This window comes from Apaloderma vittatum, unplaced genomic scaffold (assembly GCF_000703405.1).
Source record: "Apaloderma vittatum isolate BGI_N311 unplaced genomic scaffold, ASM70340v1 scaffold14576, whole genome shotgun sequence".
Classification (NCBI taxonomy): Eukaryota; Metazoa; Chordata; class Aves; order Trogoniformes; family Trogonidae; genus Apaloderma; species Apaloderma vittatum.
In genome coordinates, this window is record NW_009720120.1 from 22,924 (window position 1) to 37,391 (window position 14,468).

The 14,468-nt window shown below is 38.7% G+C and overlaps 1 protein-coding gene across 1 annotated transcript in view; it reads right to left on the reverse strand.

Moving 5' to 3' along the window:
• Positions 1 to 12,389, reverse strand: part of DPP4 (dipeptidyl-peptidase 4) — a gene marked incomplete at its 5' end in the record, with an annotated part of 32,168 nt that extends 19,779 nt beyond the window's left edge. The window contains 10 exons of the mRNA XM_009870906.1: positions 1,650 to 1,694; positions 1,845 to 1,980; positions 5,464 to 5,567; positions 7,439 to 7,599; positions 8,012 to 8,132; positions 9,288 to 9,360; positions 9,447 to 9,499; positions 11,447 to 11,521; positions 11,639 to 11,733; positions 12,291 to 12,389. Coding sequence (XP_009869208.1) covers positions 1,650 to 1,694; positions 1,845 to 1,980; positions 5,464 to 5,567; positions 7,439 to 7,599; positions 8,012 to 8,132; positions 9,288 to 9,360; positions 9,447 to 9,499; positions 11,447 to 11,521; positions 11,639 to 11,733; positions 12,291 to 12,389 — 962 coding nt within the window. The remainder of the gene's footprint in view (positions 1 to 1,649; positions 1,695 to 1,844; positions 1,981 to 5,463; positions 5,568 to 7,438; positions 7,600 to 8,011; positions 8,133 to 9,287; positions 9,361 to 9,446; positions 9,500 to 11,446; positions 11,522 to 11,638; positions 11,734 to 12,290) is intronic.
• Positions 12,390 to 14,468: the final 2,079 nt, after the last annotated feature.

A 14,468-nucleotide genomic window follows, 5' to 3' on the forward strand; every position in this document is an offset into this window, starting at 1 on the left:
TTTCCTTCAACTCAACTGGCAAGCTCTAACTTAGCTCATGACCTGGAAGCCTCATGCAGTAACACAGGCTGTTCTGAGCATTCTTAGATTAAGCGTAATTTCATTGCTATTTTTGAAAAAAAAGGAAAAAACACTATAGATGTATACAAAGAGAGGACTATATGTCTGTATCTTACATACGTATATAATTTACTTAAGTTTGTATATACATGTACATGAACTGTATATAAGTACATACGTATATATACATCTCTCCTATGTATATAAAAATCAATTATCAATCAAGTTTCATTTTACCACCTCTATGTAGGTAAGAATAAAAAAAAGGAAATAAACCCTTCCTATCCCCTCTTCAATCCTCCCTACTTTCCACTCCCTTCTCAAATCCCAGGATCATACAGAGAAATTATCTTTCTATTCCAACAGCTCCTAAGATGTGGGTTGTCTCTTTAAAAGAAACAAAAAACCAACAACCTAGTTTAATGGCACAGACTTGCATTTTGCCCTCTCATTTTGCACAACTGTTTACAAAGTCTGCAGCTTGATCATCACATTGTCTAATTGTGAAGCCTTTGCTGCAGAGAAGCAAAATGTGTCAGCGTTAAGGCCTTCCTTTCCATATCAAATTTGACAGCAGGTGGGTTGATCTCTCATCTTCATACTGCGGATGATTTCATCCCTGCTGTTGCCTCCCTCTTTGCATTTCTTTAAACTTTCATTTTTGACTTCAAAAGTGAATTAGTGACTAAAGCATAATCAGTGTGTGGAAAATGCGGGAGTGGAAAGTGTACTCTGTGTTCTCATCAAAAACTCTGAAACTCATTTCTCCCTCCAAGTCTGAACTTTTGCATCTCTGCTTCACTTCCCCCAGATCTTCTGTGTAGTTCATTAGGTGCCTACTCTCTACCATGTACAAAAGGATTGAGAGGCAGCTTGGAAAGCATCATCCAGACAGCAGCGACTGGTTTGGCAGAAGGTATCGAAAATTTTAATCTGGTCAGTTACATCCATCTTGTTTCCAGTCCTCCTCAATGGATATTTCGGGTGGGGGGGAAATAAATAAATAGGAAACCCCAAGGAGAACCTGGGATGATTTGTTGCAACCCAAACCGCTAAAAATGAGTTTTGTGCTTTCCTTCAATAGAATTTAAAGGTTCCAGGATACACTTAATATATTTTATCGTTCTGGAGGTGGCAGAAAGACTGGAGAGCAGCCAAACCAGCATAGCTGACAACTACCCCAGAACAAAGGGAATTCTCAGTCCTGGCTCCTGCACTTCCCTGCCTATCTACTGCTACGAAAGCAGTAGGTCAGGATTAAAAAGCAGTCTGGAGAGCGCGCTCTGCTTTTTGGTAAGCTCAACGTCATGCACGGGTCTCCGAGGATGCAGTTACAGCTGCAGTTACAGCTGCACTGTCAGCCCATACTGAGAGTTTGGAACCCCACACCCAGAAAGGCTTAAAACTGGGAGTGGGGTGGCACAGCAGCTCCATTGGAGACCATTTCTTCCTATACTGTGTAAAATGCAACAAGTGAATGGATCAGACCGGCACACAAGAGGCACTGCAACTGGCAAGAGGCTCAAATGAAATTTTCTTAATTATCAGTGTTATTTAGCATGTAGCAGTTTTAGAAATTGAATACTCACTCTGCCAATCCAGCCAGTTCTACTTTCTTCCTTAAGTTGTTTTTCCTAAGAAAGAAAAAACAAACAATCCCACAACAATTATGTTCATTTTACATCAGGCTATGTTTCTACAAAGATAAACATACGTAAGTACTCTTAACTCCTTTCTAGTTTCATTTATCAAGCACTGCAACTCTCTCGCCTCAGTTTTCTTACCTGTGGACATGACCAACTTCTAGTGGCACTTGCGAAATCACAGACCGTGAGGACTGAAAAATTCTGAATTCTTCTGAGCCACTGCAGACAGACCCTTTCATCTGTTACCCATGTTACAACGCTCAAATAATGATCCCTGAAAAACACGATAACATTAGATACTTAAAATCCTCTCCATAATAGCATTCTATACAATAGCATTCCGCAATCCACTGAATGAGGCTCGTCTGGCGATTTTCAATCTACTCTGCGACAATAAACAATGATGCAAACCTAATTGTGTCATTTTTTGTCAATTGTTTGTGCTGCTAGTTAGATGCCTTAGTTATAATAAAGTATTAGATGGTTTGTACATATCCGCTTCCAGAATAGCTGCAATTAAATTCTAACAGTCAGATCACTATCCTCTAATGCATAAAATAATAGCTACTCCAGACTGTTTGTTCATAAATCTTGTATGATGTACAACTAGAAGAAATTCTTCTCAATATTACGTTGTATAGGACTTGGATTTCGGAATTTTATCCTTAGCTGCATGAAGGTGGTTGCTTGTAGGCACTCTGAGGGATACGTATCTTCGCTCAATTTAGTACTTATTTCCATTAGTTAGAATGGAGGGAGAGATATAACAAGAACACATACTACTATTTAAATATTCTACTTTCAGAATACCAAGCAGCTGACATGAAGAACTGGAGTATCTGAAAAAAATATAATTTTAATGAATATTCCTGTATATTAATTTTAAAAAGGCACCACATAAAATTTAGTGGTTTTGTTTACTGTTACGATCTGTTAGATGTAGTTGTCTTTTCTTATTTTAGATCTCTTCTATCTTGCAAACTAAAAAAATCCAAACCTCCCCTCTTAAGGCAAGTATACATTTTTAACCAGAATTTGCACATTTGACTTAGTTCCAAGTTCATGTTCCCTTTTTCCCCAAAGTTAGTTAACAAAAATATGTGGGAAGTTTTGTGATGAAAGCGAGTTATCTTCATGATCATTGGTGGGGAGGAGAGGAAAGAAAAAAGAAAAAGAAACCACTACAATTAGTGTGGATGGATCAAAAATATATGCCAACTGGTTACCAACCACTTTCAGGTTTATTTCTAGTTTAGAAAACTGGTTTGAAAAAGGTCTATTTTTGCATTCATATTTGGCTGGCAAGTTGGTAGGTCATTTAATTGGTACTTTCACTGACTTCAAACAGTATATTTTAGACCAATAACACTATAGAAGCCCAATGCAGGAGCATGTTTGGAAAAAAACTTCTTCATGTGCCTGTAACAGCTGTTTCCCTTGTTTTGTAAAACGGCAATTAGCCCCACAGTTTTTGTTCCTTCAAAGTGTGAGAAGTTAACAATTTTGGAGACTATACATCATCTATCAGACAAGATGGACAGTGCAAGGGAAAAAAAACAAACAAAAAAAAATTTAAATATTAGTATAGGGTCTAGGTATGCAGCTTCAGTTATCAACAACCCATGAAATGTTAACTGAGCTGCAATTAACGTAAGCAGAGAGTATTTTGCACTGCCTTTCCTCATTTGCTGCTGAGAAAGGATATTCCTGCAATGGCTTACTGGAGCTCTCTGCTCTGAGGACAAGTTATTTTTAAGGCAGATCATTTCAGACAAGAAGTATCCATGGCCTTTATCCCCGTGTTAGCAAACAGGAGCCCTCGGTACCAATGATGCTAAAAGCAATGTTTAAATGCCGTATGGATTTCACGCTGGTCACTTGTGCAAAAAGTGTCAGGCTTCACCTATCAGCTTAGGTGGCAAAGCACTGCCATTCCAGGTTTTGGCAGCTTTCCTTGACTAATAATCAAACTTTTCCTCTGAAACAGAAGTGCTCTGTGCCCCCTTCAAACCTGGGGGTTCAACTGCTGCCCATACAAGTTCTGGATAGTGATCTGGCAGGCAACCATTCGTGGGGCACTGCCCCTCAAAATCCCCATTTAGGCAGGTGGGGTGAGGTACACCACCAGTTCCAACTTAGTTTTACTCAGCATTTATCTCCAAGAAACAAAAATAGAATTTTCCACCACAAAAACGACCCTTTCCTGCATACAGTGGTATAAACATACATCCTGTAACATTCATTACTCTGTGCTTGCAGGAGTAAAGTGCTTGCAGGAGTAAAACTAGTCAACAGCAACATTACACATCACTTGCCTTTTCCTACCAACATACTTTCTCGCTCTTGCAAAATTCCCTACTTCTGGCCATCTCAACATCCGCAGGACACACAGGTTGATGCTTAACCACTATCTGAATCAGCCGTTGAGATAAAGAATAAGTTTTGATCCTTGAACTTATCATTTAAGACATGATTTATCTTTGTATTAATCCTGGGGAAAGAGCAAATTTTGATCCTTGAACTTATCATTCGAGACATGATTTGTCTTTGCATTAAACCTGATTTACAGAGTGTTACATTCATTTAAAAATGGGTTAAGTCCATAAAACTAAGGCCTGTTTTAGCCAGACGAGTACAGCACTGGAAGGTAGATGATGGTTACTCTCCCCGGGTCATGAAGCAGCGTTGTTCAGCTTTCATTAGGTGTTAAAAAAAAAGGTAAAACACAACTCCAAGACAGCAGAACTCTTAACCAGAATTGACCATAACACATAGGGCTGAAGCACCGAAATTCTGAAGAATAAAACAGTGCACAACAGCTATATAACTGCTACAGAGACACTGCAGTGTTACTGTGGAGAAAGGATAAAGAACAACATATTCATAAAAACTCACATGCACGGGTTAACACAGAGATGTCAGGTACACCGTGGTGAGCACTGAAAGAGAACGGCGCTGATGTTCCAGTGACAGCTTTTCGGCCACCACATATAAAGTGCTTGGTTTATGCACAGACCTCTTTTTTTTCCTGAAGTTTAGCAGTACAACCTGTGCTTCCATACCCATCATGTTTGCAAAAGCAAACTTCTAAAAAAATTCCACAATACTGTTAAAAAGAAAAAAAAAAAACAAACCCCAAGATCTGGGATACCAAATTCTGTGTGCACGCATTTTAAATCAACTTAAGCTGCTCTTTACAAAATACATTTCTATCATGTTGTGCATTTCCAGTGGCATTCTGAGAAATACAATTTTCCATTTACTGTGAGAGGTGCTGGTTTTCACCACGTTTCCAAAGAAAACAAACATTTTAAGTATAAATCTGAAGACAACCACGATACCTTGCCTTAGCAAGGAGTCTGCTTCCAGTGAAATCAAATCTTCACTTACCATTAAGGTTTTGTTTTGTTTTTTTTCCCCCCAGTGAATTGGAATACATATATTATAATTTGATTATACCAAAACTTGCTCATATTAAAGTTGTACTGTGAAATGACTTCACCATAGTTAGACTCCACTGAATGTGATGAGCCAAGAACTTGTCACATTCTGAATATAACATACATGGAATATGCCATCTATATATAATCACTAGCAGGATAATCTCTGTGCAGATTTTCTCTGGTAAATCTTGTTGCTACCAGAGCTGCATGACTGGGAAAAACTGCCATATACATTGAATATAGGGTGGTCACACATAAAAGCTCCTCCTCTCCCACCGAGAGAAACAAGCAAACATTTAACCAAATTTTCTTACCCTGATTTTATTTCTTCCGGTGGAGAAATTTCAGCAGTGTGGAAATCGGGAAGTGATTTGGTATCCACAATAAAGAATTTCACTGTTGGATTTTTAGCTCCTGCCTAAAAATAACATTTTTCATTGTACTTTTGAAGAGACAATATTCTCAGTGATATGTAGACGAAGAAATTACTACAGACAGTCAGGTAGAACCAGCCAACTTCAAATACATGAAAAGGCAAGTTCCTAAATGCAGTTCTTAAGATCGATACATAAATTATCCTTTGTAATTTTTTTTTATATGAAAGTGTTAGCTACGTGTTTCTAGACAAGAAAGACTCCTACATTTAGAAACACTCTTAACTACACAGGGCTTGCTGTACCCAAAGCAGTATTTGACCATACCTCAGCCCACATGCCACACACGATACTGAACAGTGAACCAAATCCCTTGCAAACAGACAGTGAAGCGCTTCTTCATGGAAACTGATACCTTACATTAAGCGATCCTATAATAACTGTGTATACCAGAACGCTGTGACTGAAGCACGTACCTCGCTATTTTTAATGCAGTGCTACTGATGGCAATGTAACTGTGTCAGTTAAGGCTTCTTCTCTAGAAGCTAACTAGTCAAGTCCTCCTCAAAACAGTTAGGCTGCTGTAGTTGACCCACCTCCAGAAGACAGCAATACTCCTAATAAAATTTATAATAAAAGGTGTAATTTAAATGGGCAGTTCATTCCACACCTACATCACCTCACAGGGCAGAGCACCAGTGAGCACCAGAGACCCCTCTGGGGCAGGCTCACAGGGGACAGGCAAAGGCCACGCGTCCCTGAAGCTTTGGGAAGGGTAGCGAGTGACCGACCACAGCTGCTGCAGGGAAAGCTGAACCTGGCACAAAGAGGACCGGAGGGAGGATTTTACACCAGACAAACAGGTGTATCGGCTGAGTGATCAGTCGGCAATATCAGCTGTTCTGCCCCAGTTAATCGAAAGAGTGAAAATATATTCCTGGCCAGACTGCCATGAGGGAGATATATAGGTCCCTCAGCCCAACAGAGATGATATAAACCCACATAATGAACAAAAAGAACTGAAGTGATGGGCTTGAGGCAGTTTCAAGCCATGTATTCCTTCCTGACAACGGGGACGTGCCCAGCATTGTGGCAGTGAGCGTACTATGGAGACCAGCAACGAGAACCATGTTTGTGTTGGGATTCAGCAGGGCAGTGCAACTGTTGTACACTGTACAAGTGTAAATTTTATTTGTACTGTTATTTTAAGTGCACTGCTGCATCCCTCTGCTTAATGAAAATCTTGTGTAATGTCAAATAACTTCACACAGGTAAATCTTGTATTAAACATGAAACCTTCCACATGTAGAACATCTGAAAGAACCTGTTTGGGTCGTGGAGCATATCGGACTCTTGACTTCCACACTCCTTAGTCCAGCGCCAACTGTGCCACAAGCTGTGGGCACTAAGTCATGTGGAGAGGAAAGAGGAAGAGAAGGAGCTACATGCACTGAAGGCTTCACTAAAGGCTAAAACTGAAAGAAATTTAGGTGTGGGCAGATTCCTCCCCTTCAACCCAATATAGGAAGCATACAAAACCTAAAAAGGCCACATTAGTTGAAGAAGATTCCTTTATCAATACTATGCGCAACCCTAACACAACATACATCTGCCAAATGCTTTGTACCAACTTCAATTCCCTAAAAGCTTTTTATCTCAACATCTCCTTCCTATCTCAAAATTTTCTGGTGAAAAAAACCCAAAATCTTAAATCATACTTTTTTTTTTTCTTTTTGCTTTCCCCTAGAGATAATAAAACACTTTAACATTGCCAGATGCTGTTGACTTCAGAAAGAGTAATCACAGCAAGCTGTTGAGGAGAGACAGACAATATTTTCATTAGCAGAAACTGATTAAATGAGACTACTCTCTTAATGAAACTGCAGAACAACCATGTTTAATAAATAACAGAGACCTTGGGATATGGGATTCTAATGGTCTTTGGATACTGCAAGGTGTCCTCAGAATAAAAGGGATACTCTATAACAGGAACTTCTGTATCATTAAACGTCGCATATGCCACAAAATTGCCATTTGGAGACCACCACAGAGCAGAATGGGTGCCAAACATTTCCTCTGAAAGAGATGCAAATGCATTAAAGTTATAATTGATAAACTGGCTCTTCTATCTTAGGTACTGATCTCATTAGCTTCTAATTGGATTTTTTTTTTTTAACTGAAGTTCAGATACCAAAGTGCAGACTGTTTGCAGGTGTTTTGAAATGAGACATCAGATCAATCGTTACAATCTATCATATGAAGCTAATTCACACACTATGACTTCCAGTGACGTGCTGCAAGGTAGGCAAACCTGTTTCTATTCTTAGATCCTTACAGCAGCCAGGTATTAACCTCAGGTAAGGATGCATGCTTCTGTTAAAATACAGACTTAGGTTATTTTGAACTTTTCAAAGATAAGAAATAACAGTTAAAATAAAATAATTACAATTTACATCATAACACAAGGTTAAATATGCTTGACAGTTACCTTCATAAACCCAATCTGGTATCCCATTGAAAATTTTATTTTCTTGTCCATTTTCAGTTATTTGCACAGGTTGTGATGTTGGTGAAGCTTTTATATAAACATTGTTATTCCAAACATATGCCTGCAAAACATCATTGTGATTACAGTTACATTACAGCAAATCCTACTTCTTTCCTCTGCCTCATCTACCAGGAAATTTATATCACATTAAAAAAATTGCCTTTAAAGTTGAATTTCACCAAACATCATTGATATTTAACAAACTTGAATTACTAATACAAATCACATGTAGCAACCTAACTTCAGATCTAGATGAAAGAACAATCAACTATGATAAGTGACAGGATTACTGTATCAAGTTTTGAAAACCTTGCTATTCACTTTCTGCTGAGACACAAGCTTATTTTCCTGCATCAAGAGCCGTTTTTCACTAAATTGTCTTTCACATAAAACTGTAAGTACTTTGACAAAATGATGGGGGTCTTGGCATTGCTAACAGATCTGCAAAGATGGTGCATTTCTTCAGCAGTGCTCAGAACTCCTCCAGTTTTTAGCACCGGACAGCCTCTCTAATCACCCCCGTTTTTCTTCTTCCAACAACTGATCAACACAGTTTTATTCCTGAGCTTTTCTTTGAGATGCAAAAGGCTCTTTTCAAGATCCTCTGCTTTTGTAGCTGGGCTCTATAACCTCTATTTTAAAAGCAGTAAGAATAGATAAACACCACATTCTCTTAGGACAGCTCTTTAGTCAGATCCAACGCTCACCACAGCCAATGCACAAGCCTTGCGAACACAGTGGTTGCCTCTATTACCAGGGACTGGGCAGGAGAGGAGGAAGCAAAGGACAGTGGGAAAGAGAACAAGAGGTATTTTGATCCTCTAATCCCCGTTACATGCACCCATGAAATAAAACTTCATTGATTACGGTGTAATTAGGAGATAAAAATCACACTGACGAGTAAGTAGACAGCTTTAACGCTGCTGCCTTTGAGCGGGATGACCTACTGTCTGCAACTGTAAAAACATGAAGTTCCTGTGTATTTGTGCATTTCATGACTACTGGGACCACTACTACTTTCAGGAATGCATTTTCATTAAAGAACAAAACAAAACACACACAGGGACTTTTGAGTCTTTTCAGCAAGAACAGTCAACTCGGAAAGTAGTTCAGCTACTTTATCCAGCAGTAGGAAATTCCCAAAACGTGAAGGATACAGACAAAGTGACCTTCGTACAAAAATGACTTCATATAAATTTCACTTATCTTTACTAACCAGTTTGTGACCAACAGGTGACCAGGATATATATTGTGTATCATTATGTAGTAGGCTGGCATCTAAGACAGAACTGGAAAAAAACAAAATGCAGCTAAGAGAAATCAGTGAAATGTCATTTCATTGCAAAATAATGTTAAAATTGTATCTTGTACTGACCTGCTACTGAAATCATAGATGTAATATGAAGCTGTATAGGAATGCCTCCACAACTGCAAAAGAATTATTTTAATATTAAGAAAATAAATTTCATCAGGATTCACACTTCTTACAGTTTGAATTACCTCTGAAACCTTCCCCACGCTTTTGCTTAAGACAGACAGAATACACAATGAAAGTAAAAGGGTAACAAATCTCTGCAAGGTTTAAGAAAAGACTAAAGAATTGCCACTGCTCTGGGATCATCACTTAAAAACTATGACAGAGGCCACTGACTGATTAAGGACAGAATAGAGGCCAGAGATGCTGCAGATTTCAGAAATCTTTGTAGCTACATGGCAGACTATCGTAGCTATGCACAGTTAATCCTCCTTCTGTCTTGCTGGCGCACTTGCCATTTTCCGTCTCATTTTCCATGCTGTATTATTTAACTTGGCATTTTATAGTGGTAGTAGCCCTCACAAGCCTCAGGAGTATTTCTTTAGCAGTTCCTCCAATTCCAGTGTGACCCATTCCCATTCATATTGTCACAGAAATCAACCCTTTCTCTCAGAAACCTGCCTCTGGAAGTCTGTATCACCCTCTGGGCACTTACAGAGAGAAAAACAATGACGAAAATAATGCAGACACATTTAAATAAGTCCACTACATGGGGCTGAAGAGGTTTGATTCACTCCACGGTGTTGACACATTACAGTAATGCTACCTTCTACGATGGTTCTTGAAGATTTGTATGAAGATATAAACCAGTAACTTAGTACTATACAACCAGATGGCTATTACATAAGAAGTGTCTACATCCTCATGATTCATTTTGTTACCCTGTTTTCTTGCAAAAAAGATTAATAATAACATAACTTTCAATCACATCATTACATAAAGGTTAAAAGATCTTGCTTCAGCATTAAAGTAAAATTAACTCTTAGGACTGCAACAAATAAAATACTATCGAGCAACAAATCACAAGTAGAGGAGATGTCTAGGGTGGAAAAGTATAAGGCATTTTGTGGCCACTCCGTTACACAGTGAAAAGTCAGTTCTGAAAAAATCAGAAAGACAACAGGTAAATGGCTTAGTGGTATCCAGTAAGGAAGCTAAAACTGAAAAAAAGGGATGACTGAGTGCATGGATTGTGGCTGGCACAGTGTGAGAGGCATTCTTGGACTGCAAAGCCAGAACACTGACAGAGCTCAGTGACACACTGCTCGAGGATTTGTACACTGCACAAGTCAGCAGTGAGCTTTTTACAAACAAAACAAGCAGTTCTCTAGAAAAAAAAGGAAACCCCAGCAAAGTCACTGGCTTTTCAGTGCACACACTGTAGAGGAAATTATCGTCTCCATTATGTTTCTGTAACTGTCCTCAAGTGGCACACAGAGCCCTGTTTTCATGCCACCTGGCATAAATGTAGGCTGACCTTCCTTGCACGGTCCAGCACCCAGTCTGCATGAGGCACGATGCTGGAGGTTTTTCACGTGCTTGCTGACAGTAGGGAACAAGGACACACGAGTCCACTCCAAGCATAAGAGGACAGCCTTCTCGTGTAAGCTTTTCATTCACCTCAGTTCTCAATTCTTATGTCCTAACAGCACAATATAGTAACTATATATATAGCATAATATGTACAAGAATATGTATACAAGCAAATTTACTCATCACTTCGCCTTACTCACACAACTCCTTGGACAGTCATGCCCATCTGCTTTTCTAGCTTATCTTCCCAGATGAACCACCCAGCCTCACTTTCCTTGTGATATCTCTCCACCCACTTGTTATCCACCTTTATTTCTCAGGCAGTCATATCTCTCCTTCTGCCAAGCTCACTGACAATACCACTCTTCCTTCTCTGTTTCCTGCCTGCTCAACTACACTTTTCCCCTGCAGACATCCATCTCATTCATCCATCCTCCTGCATTTCCCTCACATTCTCTCAGCCTCTTAGTTGTTTCCTAACCTTAATTTCCTGGTTTCATCCTCAGAGAAGTAAAATTCACTCGTACCTTTGTATAGCTGTACTGCAGAAGAGCAAACTTTTGGTCAGGAGACAATATAGCCGTGGTTGCCTTGTATTCATCCTGTTAAAGGGCAAAAGGAATGCATTAAGCACTGATTCCAAAGAAACACAGAGAACAAAATAGTAAAATTGATACCTTTCCTAACATCTGTATACATTATATATAAAGTTAACATACTAATGTTGTATTCGCCAAGATGACGGAGGATGTTCCGGTGTTGGCAGTGATACGTAGGATGTTCCCATTGTCTGTTTTGTGAAGATACTCACTTCCTAGAAGAGTAAGAGAGCTGCTAATAAACAACATGTAAAATGCTTATCCGTTACTTCTCTTTTCCTCTCATGATTTTTATCAGGAAATAAAATTCAAAAATTGGTCAACATTGTGTTTCCCACTCGTGTAATGAAAAGATGCTTACAGCACAAGAACATTCACAAAATGTAGCCCTGGGGCTCACACCCTTTGCCTTCTGGCATCTCTTTGTCTTGGGGCACTAGGAATATTCAAGAGGAAAAGAGCCCCGTATCCCCCTGTTCCCTGACAGCCTGATCACAGGAAGTTGACACACTTCAGAGCATAAAACGCTTCCACAAAAAAGCTCAGAAGTATGTTCTTTTAGTAGCAGGAGAATATAGCTTGCCATGAAAGCAAACATGTATCTAAGGGCCGGGGGGGAAATCACAACTCTGAGCTACACACTTTACAATGCACCATTAAATAATTTAACTTTTTATTTCAAGATACAGAAGTCACCTCAGCATATAGGTATGTTTTTTACTGAAGGTAGCACATTTTATCAACATTCATACTGTATGTAGAAATTAATTACCTGAAATCCACTGCAAATTATGTGTTTTGTACTTATAGTCGTTGTTCAAGTAATTCTGTAGAGTATATGTTTTTCTTGAATCTGGCTCAGAGGTACTTTCTGAAAGAAGGAGACAGAAGAAGGACTCTGATGTTGCTGCAAATTGATACATCCAAGCTTCTTAATCTGGCTACTAAAATAAAACGGGTTTTCGTTGCTGGTTATTGATGTTTTAGCTACGCAGCTCTAAAGTACTAGCAATGAGAAAGCACTAACTGCAAGCCCAAAACAAAGGAGTATCGGCGAGACCACTTAACAAATTCATGTGAAAATTACAGATGCCTTTTCTCTGTTGCTATTTTACTTAATTACACAAGAGCTGTTATCTCTTGAGTAAATGAAAATACCTTTCTGACAGTTACAAAAACAATTAGAAGACCTCTAGCCCTCCTATCTCACCAAATGCATACCTGTAGTCCTCAAAGAGTGAAAAGAAGTGATCTTGGTGCCTTCCTCCCTACACTCACTCTGGGAACCTCGCTGCAGAGTCCTGGCTGCTAACATTTGCATCAGACATCAACTGTGGGGTAGATTATGCGAAGCAGAATACATGAGCAAAACATGCTCATGTTTGAGGGCGGTGGACAGGCAAGGTTGTCTGAGTGAATGAAATGCAGCATCCATGTGAGTAGATGTACAGACCTTAAAAGATACCCTAAAATTAAAGCAGCTGCTGAATTTTATCACATATTCTGTCTGTAACATCACTGTTCCTGTATATGGACACTTCCAGTTGCGAACCATATGCTTACCATTAAACTAAAATTTCAGAAACATCTGAAATAAAAAATGTGAGGAGCAGTAAAATTTTCAAGGAAGGTCTAATTTAAAAAAAACCACAAACAAATAAATAAAAAAATTAATCTTTGATCACAAACCCTTATTGATAGGCTTATGCTGAAATAACTGGTTAAATATTTATTCCTCTCTTTATGTTTTTTTCACCAAGTTATCTTAATAGTTGCTGTAACATTACTATTTTGACTGTAAAATTAAAGGCAAGTAACTGGGTTATTATGAAAAGACTAAGTGAAACTTTGAACCCAGTTAAGCTAATGAGTTTGGTCATCAGCTCCAGCACACTGCAGTCAGCTTCTACGAAAAATATTTCTTTCTTACCAGCTGCAGTGCACAAACTACTCTTTCCAAAGTCTGGAAGGTTCAAATAATAATAATAAAAATACTGGTTTGTAGCCTTTTTTCTCTGAAAAGAAAGCAAAGACCACTATTTTTAAATTCAGGTGTGCAATTCTCCCTCTGCTTCCTCTTCTGCCCCCGCCCCCCCCCAATGGAAACCTATAATCTACCCTCACACAAATCTTTATTTCAATTGGTTCAATTATTCCTTTTATGTTACTACCAGTACAAAGTAAAAGCCCTAGGATTAAAATTATTGATACAAACACTCAAGTACAGACACGGTGACTGATAACCCAGATAATAACCTGCCCCTATCAATTCTCAGAGTCCCAGTCTTTCAGATACTTTTAAACACACAACCTCTTCTTTCATTATGCTGAAGAAGAAAAAAAGTGTAATATCCCTGTGGAGACACACACACAAAAACACACGACTATTTTTTGCAGGTTATCTTTCTGGAGGTTAAATACATGTGATGCCTGGAACACAGCAGGAAGATATTTATATTAGCTGTTACAGTTTTACTCTTATTTCCAAACAATAAGCACACTGTATATACACAGCACAGACTGTACAGCCACTGTTGCAAAAAAAGTCAAGAGCTATAATAAACAATTATTTTAGTTGAAGAAGCTCAGCAAAGGTTAAAAAAATTGCTTGGACGCTTCTGTCTGAAAATCGACAGTTCTAAAAAATTACTAGTCTGGATTTCTTTCTCATGAAGTTTCTATGAGAATATTAATTCCTCAGGTTAATTGTTCGATATTAAGTGAATATTTAATTTGATGGATTACAAGCAAATGTGCATTTGATATTCATGCACAGTTGTCTAGTTGGGAATATCACTTCTCTCCATCTTAATTGAGTGTCGTTTTCAATTAGAGGGGCTTCAGAAAGCAACAAAATTCTCTCTTGGAAAAGGAGGAGCAATTTAAGACAGGTGGCTGATGAACAGGTTTAGGGATTTTTCCAAACTGATGAATGTTTTTTCCCCCTGGT